This window comes from Colobus angolensis, unplaced genomic scaffold, assembly GCF_000951035.1.
Source record: "Colobus angolensis palliatus isolate OR3802 unplaced genomic scaffold, Cang.pa_1.0 Scaffold22, whole genome shotgun sequence".
Classification (NCBI taxonomy): domain Eukaryota; kingdom Metazoa; phylum Chordata; class Mammalia; order Primates; family Cercopithecidae; genus Colobus; species Colobus angolensis.
Genome location: NW_012115377.1, coordinates 1,986,275 through 1,995,863, shown reverse-complemented (window position 1 = coordinate 1,995,863; position 9,589 = coordinate 1,986,275). Strand labels below are relative to the sequence as shown.

Sequence of the window (9,589 nt, the reverse complement as noted above, 5' to 3'; positions counted from 1 at the left end):
GCCTGGGTGACAGAGCAAGACTCCGTCTCAAAAAAAAAAAAAAAAAAAACAGAGTTGTACACAATATAGCATGTAGTAAGTCCTCAAATAAGTGTTTGTGTGTATCCACACATGCCCATTATATTGTCGTATGTAATATATATGATGCTTATATATTACGTATAACTAACATACCATTAGACAGTTGCACCAGGGAAGAGTCTATTGCTATTTTTCCTTGTCTGCGTACTGGTATATTCACTGGTACCCAATACATGGCAGATGCTGAAAAAATTACTTTTTTTTTTTTTTGAGATGGAGTTTCGCTCTGTCATCCAGGCTGGAATGCAGTGGTATGATCTCAGCTCACTGCAACCTCCGCCCCCTGGGTTCAAGTGATTCTCCTGCCTCAGCCTCCCAAGTAGCTAGGAGGACAGGCGCCGGCCACCATGTCTGCAATTTTTTTTTTTTTTTTAGTAGAGATGGGGGTTTCACCGTGTTGACCAGGCTGGTCTTTAACTCATGACCTCGAGTGATCTGTCCACCTTGGCTTCCCAAAGTGTTAGGATTACCAGCGTGAGCCACCGCACCTGGCTAAAAAGTACTTCTTTTTGTTTGTTTGTTTTTTTATGGAGTCTTGCTCTTGTCCAGGCTGGAGTGCAGTGGCGCAATCTCGGCTCACTGCAACCTCCGCCTCCCAGGTTCAAGCAATTCTCCTGCTTGAACTTCCCAAGTAGCTGGGATTACAGGAACAGGCCACCATGCCAGACTAAATTTTTTTTTTTTTTTTCCCATAGAGACAGGGTTTCACCATGTTGGCCAGGCTGGTCTTGAACGCCTGACCTTGTGATCCACCCACCTCAGCCTCCCAAAGTGCTGGGATTACATGCATGAGCCACCATGCCCAGCCAAAAAATTACTTCTTAAATGAATGAATGAATGCTATGTATGTATCCTTCCGTGCAGCCTCTACTTCCTCAGCTCAAGCAATCCTCCTGCCTTAGCCTCCCGAGTAGCTGGGACCACAGGCACACACCACCAGGCCTGGCTCCAAACTTTTTTTTTTTTTTTAGATGGAGTCTCACTCTGTTGCCCAGGCTGGAGTGCAGTGGTGCAGTCTTGGCTCACTGCAACCTCCGCCTCCCGGGTTCAAGTGATTTTCCTGCTGCAGCCTCCCGAGTAGCTGGGATTGCAGGTGCCTGCCACCATGCTCGACTAATTTTTTGTATTTTCAGTAGAGACAGGGTTTCACTATGTTGGCCAGGCTGGTCTCGACATCCTGACCTCACGATTTGCTCGCCTCAGCCTCCCCAAGTGCTGGGATTACAGGCGTGAGCCACTGCGCCTGGACCAAACTTTTTTTTAAACTCACGAGGTTTCTTAAAAATGTTGGAATTGATTGTCATCCCAAGAAAAGTGAGCATATTTCTAAAAATCTAGATCTCTGACTTCTCTTGAAAAATGAGCAGATGTGGCGACCGGCTCCCTTGCCGTATTCTGTTAATCTCATAATCCAACCCTGGGACAGTGTTGGAAAGACTGCTCAAGCCTGCAAATACCGGGATGTTGGGTCCTTGAGGACCATCTGGAAGGCTGACTGCTTTATTTATTTATTTATTTATTTATTTATTTAGACAGGGTTTCGCTCTTGTCACCCAGGCTGGAGTGCAATGATGTGATCTTGGCTCACTGCAACCTCCGCCTCCCAGATTCAAGTGATTATACTACCTCAGCCTCCTGAGTAGCTGGGGTTACAGGCGCGGACCACCACGCCCAGCTAATTTTTTGTATTTTTAGTAGAGACAGGGTTTCACCATGTTGGCCAGGCTGGTCTTGAACTCCTGATCTCAGGTGAGCCGCCCGCCATGGGCTCCCAAAGTGCTGGGATTACAGGTGTGAGCCGCCGTGCCCAGCCGAGGCTGACTACTTTATTTAGCAGGCATGTATTGAGCACCTACTGGCTTTCAGTCATCAAGCTCAGAAGTTTCTGTGTGTTAATGCAACTCAATTGCCCAAAACAAGTCTATAAGTGTATGCCATTAGGCACACAGCCTCCACAGCCAGACTGCCTGGGGTTCAAATCCATCCTCTGCCATCCACTGATAGTGTGACTTTGGGCAAGTGACATCACCTCTGTGTGTCTCACTTTCTTCATCTGTAAATGGGGAAAATAGTGTAATAGTGTTTACCTCCCAGGTAACACCAGGTAAGTATCAGATGATAGCTTTTTTTTTTTTTTTTTTGAGACTGGGTCTTACTCTGTTGCCCAGGCTGGAGTGCAGTGGCACCATCTTAGCTCACTGCAGCCTCAACCTCCTGGGCTTAAGCAATCTTCCCATCCCAGCCTCCGGAGTAGCTGGGACAACAGGCACATGCCACCAATGCCTAGCTACATTTTTTGTTTTTTTGAGCCGGAGTTTCACTCTGCTGCCCAGGCTGGAGTGCAGTGGCATGATCTTGGCTCACTGCAGCCTCCACCTCCTGAGTTCAAGCGATTCTGCAGCCTCAGTTTCCCAAGTAGCTGGGATTACAGGTGTGCACCACCATGCCTGGCTAACTCTTTGTAGTTTTAGTAGAAACGGGGTTTCAGACTGGTCTGGAACTCCTGACCTCAGATGATCCCCCAGCCTTGGCCTCCGAATGTGCTGGGATTTCAGGTGTGAGCCACCACGTCCGGCCCAGCTAATTTTTAAATTTTTTTGTAGAGACAGAGTCTGGCTATGTTGCCCAGGCTGGTCTGGAAGTCCTGGGCTTAAGTGATCCTCCTGCCTCAGCCTCCCAAAGTGCTGAGATCACAGATGTGAGCCACCGTGCTGGCCTCATAGCATTTTGCAGAGGAGGAAATGGAAGTTGAAGGAGACGACGTGTTGCCGAAGGTCACCTGGTTAGGTCTGGGTGGCAGGATGGGAAAGCAGGCGGGGGTGTGTGGGCTGCCTTCCCGTGCTGACCTTTCTTGGGGGTAACCATGTTTGCCTCTCCTGTTTCCTATAGATCTGCTCGGGCAGCTCCTGCGGAACCTGGAACAGTTAATGGGTAGGGGACGCCGGGCGTGCAGAAGGCGGGCAGTGTGGAACATGCCTTCATTACCCCCAGCTTCTGCTGCCCGAGGCTGCACCCACCTGTGCCCATGGCCTGCACAGGCCCGTCACTTCCTAGTGCCTTCGACATTCTAGGCGCAGCAGGCCAGGACAAGCTCTTGTATCTGAAACACAAACTGAAGACCCCACGCCCAGGCTGCCAAGGTCAGGACCTCCTGCATGCCATGGTCCTCCTGAAGCTGGGCCAGAAAACCGAGGCCAGGATCTCTCTAGAGGCACTGAAGGCTGATGCAGTGGCCCGGCTGGTGGCCCGCCAGTGGGCTGGCGTGGACAGCACCGAGGACCCAGAGGAGCCCCCAGATGTATCCTGGACTGTGGCCCGCTTGTACCACCTGCTGGCTGAGGAGAAGCTGTGCCCGGCCTCGCTGCGTGACGTGGCCTACCAGGAAGCCCTCCGTACCCTCAGCTCCAGGGACGACCACCGGCTGGGGGAACTTCAGGATGAGGCCCGAAACCGGTGTGGGTGGGACGTTGTTGGGGATCCAGGGAGCATCCGGACGCTCCAGTCCAATCTGGACTGCCTCCCACCATCCTCGGCTTCGCCCTCCGGGACCCGGAGCCTCCCATGTCCCACTGATGGTGTTTCCGGCTGGAGCCAAGGGCGCTCCCTGCGATCCACCGACAGCCCCGCCTCCCTGGCCAGCAACTTGGAAATCAGCCAGTCGCCCACCATGCCCTTCCTCAGCCTGCACCGCAGCCCACACAGGCCCAGCAAGCTCTGTGACGACCCTCAGGCCAGCCTGGTGCTGGAGCCTGTCCCCGGTGGCTGCCAGGAGCCTGAGGAGATGAGCTGGCCGCCATCGGGGGAGAGTGCCAGCCCCCAAGAGCTGCCAAGCAGCCCACCCCCTGGGTTTCCCAAAGTGGCCCCAGATGCAACCTCAACTGGCCTCCCTGAAACCCCCACAGCTCCAGAAACCAGCACCCACTACCCGGTGGAGTGCACCGAGGGGTCTGCAGGCGCCCAGTCTCTCCCCTCGCCCATTGTGGAGCCCATCAAAAACCCCTGCCCTGTCAAAGACCCGTCGCCACTCCAACTTTCTGTAGAAGACACCACCTCTCCAAATACCAAGCCGTGCCCACCTACTCCCACCACCGCAGAAACATCCCCTCCCCCTCCTCCTCCTTCATCAGCTCACCTGACCCCCTCCTCCCTGTTCGCTTCCTCCCTGGAATCGTCATCGGAACAGAAATTCTATAACTTTGTGATCCTCCATGCCAGGGCGGACGAGCACATTGCCCTGCGGGTCCGGGAGAAGCTGGAGGCCCTTGGTGTGCCTGACGGGGCCACATTCTGCGAGGATTTCCAGGTGCCCGGGCGTGGGGAGCTGAGCTGCCTGCAGGATGCTATAGACCACTCAGCTTTCATCATCCTACTTCTCACCTCCAACTTCGACTGTCACTTGAGCCTGCACCAGGTGAACCAAGCCATGATGAGCAACCTCACGCGACAGGGGTCGCCAGACTGTGTCATCCCCTTCCTGCCCCTGGAGAGCTCCCCGGCCCAGCTCAGCTCCGACACAGCCAGTCTGCTCTCCGGGCTGGTGCGGCTGGACGAACACTCCCAGATCTTCGGTAGGAAGGTGGCCAACACCTTCAGGCCCCACAAGCTTCAGGCCCGAAAGGCCATGTGGAGGAAGGAACAGGACGCCCGAGCCCTGCGGGAACAGAGCCAACACCTGGACAGTGAGCGGATACAGGCAGCCGCCCTGAACGCGGCCTACTCGGCCTACCTCCAGAGCTACCTGTCCTATCAGGCACAGATGGAGCAGCTCCAGGTGGCTTTTGAGAGCCACATGCCATTTGGGACTGGGTCACCCTTTGGGGCTCGAATGCCCTTTGGGGGCCAGGGGCCCCTGGGAGCCCCACCATCCTTTCCCCCTTGGCCGGGGTGCCCGCAGCCACCGCCCCTGCACGCGTGGCCGGCTGGCACCCCACCACCGCCCTCCCCACAGCCAGCAACCTTACCACCATCATTGCCCTTCTCGCAGCCACAAGCCTTCCCTACGGCCTCACCTGCACCCCCTCAGAGCCCGGGACTGCAACCCCTCATTATCCACCATGCACAGATGGTACAGCTGGGGCTGAACAACCACATGTGGAACCAGAGAGGGTCCCAGGCGCCCGAGGACAAAACACAGGAGGCAGAATGACTGCATGTCGTTACCTGACCACCTGGGGAACACACTTGGACCCAGGCATCGGCTTTGGGCAGGACCCCATAGACCACCCCTGTGCCCTGTGGACAGTGGAAGATGGGGGTCATCTGCCGCTTTCAGGACATTGCCCGGGAGCCCTTCATTTAGGACAAAAGGAGCGCGATAATGCCCTGGCTTTCAGGGTGGTCAGAACTGGATACCGTGTTTCCAATTCCAATCTATTTCTGGGTGAAGGGTCTTGGTGGTGGGGGTATTGCTACGGTCTTTTAATTGTAATAATATTTATTAAATGCTTCCGCAACGCCATTGTCTTCTGGGACACCTTCTGCCCAGCTATTTATTACAAAACACGTGGCTCCCGCTTCTGCAAAAGGGAAACGGAAGCGGGAAGTGCACGCCTTTTCTTGGGGGGCGTAAACCGGGATCCACCCTCATCCCATTGGTCAGGATATAATCACAGGGCCCTGCTCCTGCCGCAAGGAACGCTGGGAAATGTAGTCCTTTCTAAGCGGCCATGTGCCTCGCCGAGTCTGGGTTCTAATACCAGGAAATGTGGAGGGAAAAGATATTGTTGAGAGCGGGGAGGGTGCAGCCTGGGCAACATGGTGAGACCCCGTCTCTTCAAAAATACAAACATTAACTGGGTGTGGTGGTGCACGCCTTTAGTCCCAGCTACTCAGGACACTGAGGTGGGGGGATTGCTTGAGCCCAGGAGGTGAATGCTGCAGTGAGCTATGAATGAATGAATGAGTGAATGAATGAACGAGTGAGTGAATGAACGAATTAGTGAATGAATGAATGAGTGAGTGAGTGAATGAATGAATGAGTGAATGGATGAGTGAATGAATGAATAAATGAATGAATTTGAATAAATGCCACTGAGGGACATTTAGCAGTTTTGCTGCAGCCCTTCCTTTTTCTTTGGGGTCTGCCTTGATGCCCCCACTAAGGTTGGACTCTGATGCCACTGTGTGATGCTGGGCAAATGCCTCACCTGTCGGAGTCTCTGCTTTTTCATCTGAGAAATGGGTCTGTGGAGGCTGTGGTTTCAAGGCCTCAGCGGATGATATGCAGAACCACATAAATATCAGGTACACTATATCTGGGTAGCAGGTGCAGTGCTCATTAAGTGTGGGGACCCACATGGAAGGAATTAATATTTTTCAGGGTGACAGACCTTCTAAGAATAAGAATGGAGCCAAGGTTTGTTGGACACTTAACATTTATTGATTCTGGATTATACATAAGTAAATAAATACATAAACAAGACTGGGTGCCGTGGTGGCTCACATCTGTAATTAATCCCAGAACTTTGGGAGGCTGAAGTGGGAGGGTTGCTTGAGGCCAGGAATTCAAGACCAGCTTGGGCAACATAATGAAACTCCATTTCCATTTTTTTTTTCTCCTGAGATGGAGCCTGGCTCTCTCACCCAGGCTGGAGTGTAGTGAAGTGATCTTGGCTCACTGCAACCTCCACCTCTTGGGTTCAAGCGATTCTCCTGTCTCAGCCTTCCGAGTAGCTGGGATTACAGGAGCTCGCCACCACACCCGGCTAATTTTTGCATTTTTGGTAGAGACGGGGTTTTGCCATGTTGGCGAGGCTGCTCTCAAACTCCTGACCTCAGGTGATCCACCTGCCTTGGGCTCCCAAAGTGCTGGGATTACAAGCGTGAGCCACGACACCCAGCCACATCTTTCTTATTTATTTATTTATCAACTGAATAAGACATCCAACTCTTTCTTTTTTTTTTTTTTTTTTTGAGACGGAGTCTTGCTCTGTCACCCGGGCTGGAGTGCAGTGGCCGGATCTCAGCTCACTGCAAGCTCCGCCTCCTGGGTTTACGCCATTCTCCTGCCTCAGCCTCCCGAGTAGCTGGGACTACAGGCGCCCGCCACCTTGCCCGGCTAGTTTTTTGTATTTTTTAGTAGAGACGGGGTTTCACCGTGTTAGCCAGGATGGTCTCGATCTCCTGACCTCATGATCCGCCCGTCTTGGCCTCCCAAAGTGCTGGGATTACAGGCTTGAGCCACCGCGCCTGGCCAACTCTTTTTTAAAAATAAATAAATAAATTGGCCAGGCATGGTGGCTCACGTCTATTATCCCAGCACTTTCGGAGGCCAAGGCAGGTGGATCACTTGAGGTCAGAAGCTTGAGACCAGCCTGGCCAACATGATGAAACCCTGTCTCTACTACAAATAGAAAAACCAGTTGGGTGTGGTGGAACGCACCTGTAGTCTCAGCTACTCGCGAGGCTGAGGCAGGAGAATCGCTTGAACCTTGGGAGGCGGAGGTTGCAGTGAACTGAGATTGTGCCACTGCATTCCAGCCTGGGCAACAGAGCAAGACTCGGTATCAGTAAATAAATAAATAAATAAATAAAGGCACGTGGTGGCTCATGCTTGTAATCCCAGCACTTTGGGAGGCCGAGGCGGGTGGATCACCTGAGGTCAGGAGTTCAAGACCAGCCTGGCTAACATGATGAAACCCCGTCTTTACTAAAAATACAAATTAGCTGGGTGTGGTGGTGGGTGCCTGTAATCCCAGCTACTCAGGAGGCTGAGGCAGGAGAATCGCTTGAACTTGGGAGGCGGAGGTTGCAGTGAGCTGAGATTGTGCCACTCTGTACTCCAGCCTGAGTGACGAGAGTGAAACTCCGTCTCAAATAATAATAAAAATAAATAGGGAGGCACGGTGGGGAAGGCCCGTCGTCCTGGTGCATAAGGAGGCGAGGCCAGACGTTCGAGATCAGCCTGGGCAACATAGGAAGCCCTCATCGATATAACAAAAAATCAAATACATAAATAAACACACACATTTTCATCCTCAAAACGACCCCTCAAGGTAGAAGCTTCTATTATGGATCCACCCTACGGATGGGGCAAACTGAGGCCCAAAAAGATTAATTCTGACTTCAAAAGCCACACGGATCGGAAATGGGGACTTGCAATGAAAGGAGCTAAGGGAGGAAGCGAAGGACGGTCCCCGAAGGTGAAACTGGACTCACCGAGCGGGGAACTCGAGGGGCCCCTCCCGCCTGACAACCTGATTGCCGGGCCATGTGGAAGGAGGAGGCTGGTGTGAATCACCCAGCAGCCATGCACCACTTGCTATTTTAGGTGCTGACTCAGATTTTGTCAGAGCTCTGGTCACGGTGGCAGCCGCAGCGGCCCTGAAGTGAAACTGGGGAGCAGAGTTCTGAGATGAGAGTCCAGGGTGCGGTGAGGCTGTTCCCAACAGAGGGTTTCAGACCATCCAGGCCGGAACCAGCTGCAAATACCTGAGCAGGGGCAGTGAACTGGCTATTTCTTTATTTGACCAACGTTCATCGAGCGCCCACTGTGTGCTGGGAATTGTCCCAGACAGCAGACAGAAGTGATTAGTCAGTGACTGTCATTTCCGTAGGGGAGGAGAGGAAGGAAGGAATAGTAAACAAGTTATCAAAGAAGGAAGCAAAATAGTTTCAGAAAGTGAAGAGGCTTCAGGCCAGGTGTGGTGGCTCACGCCTATAATCCCAGCACTCTGGGAGGCTGAGGTGGGTGGATCACCTAAGGTCAGGAGTTCAAGACCAGCCTGGCCAACATGGTGAAACCCCATCTCTATTAAAAATACAAAACCGGCTGGGCGTGGTGGCTTACGCCTGTAATCCCAGCACTTTGGGAGGCTGAGGCAGGCAGATCATGAAGTCAGGAGATCAAGATGGATATGAATGGTGGAATCTTAGCTCACTGCAACCTCCACCTCTTGGGTTCAAGCAGTTCTCCTGCCTCAGCCTCCCGAGTAGCTGGGATGACAGGCACCCACCACCACGCCCAGCTAATTTTTTTTATTTTTTTTTAAATTTTAGTAGAGATGGGGTTTCACCATGTTGTTCAGACTGGTCTCGAACTCCTGACCTCAGGTGATCCATCTGCTTCGGCCTCCCAAAGTGCTGGGATTACAGGCGTGAGCCACCATGCCCGGTCCGCAGCCTTTTTCTGGGCCTCATCTTCCTCATTTGTACCACGGACCTCAGATCTGGAACTCCCATTCCTAGCTGTCTCCATGTACCTCCTTTAGATCTGTAAAGGAGGGTCATTTCTAATGCCCCAAGGGTCGGGCACAGTGGCTCACGTCTGTAATCCCAGTAGTTTGGGTGGCCGAAGTGGGAGGATCACATGAGGCCAGGACTTTGAGATCAGCCTGGACAACATAGTGAGAATCCTGTCTCAATGAAATGAAATGAAATAATGAAAGAAAAAGCCAGGCATGGTGGCACCCACCTGTTGTCCCAGCTTCTCGGGGGGCTGAGGCAGGAGGATCCCTTGAGACTACACTCCAGCCTTGGTGACAGAGCTGGACCTTGTCTAAAAAAAAAA

The 9,589-nt window shown here is 52.8% G+C and overlaps 1 protein-coding gene across 1 annotated transcript in view; it reads left to right on the top strand.

Moving 5' to 3' along the window:
- Positions 1 to 5,534, top strand: part of TICAM1 (toll-like receptor adaptor molecule 1) — a 17,398-nt gene extending 11,864 nt beyond the window's left edge. The window contains exon 2 of the mRNA XM_011943478.1: positions 2,971 to 5,534. Coding sequence (XP_011798868.1) covers positions 3,107 to 5,227 — 2,121 coding nt within the window. The 5' untranslated portion in view covers positions 2,971 to 3,106 and the 3' untranslated portion in view covers positions 5,228 to 5,534. The remainder of the gene's footprint in view (positions 1 to 2,970) is intronic.
- The last annotated feature ends 4,055 nt before the right edge of the window (positions 5,535 to 9,589 follow it).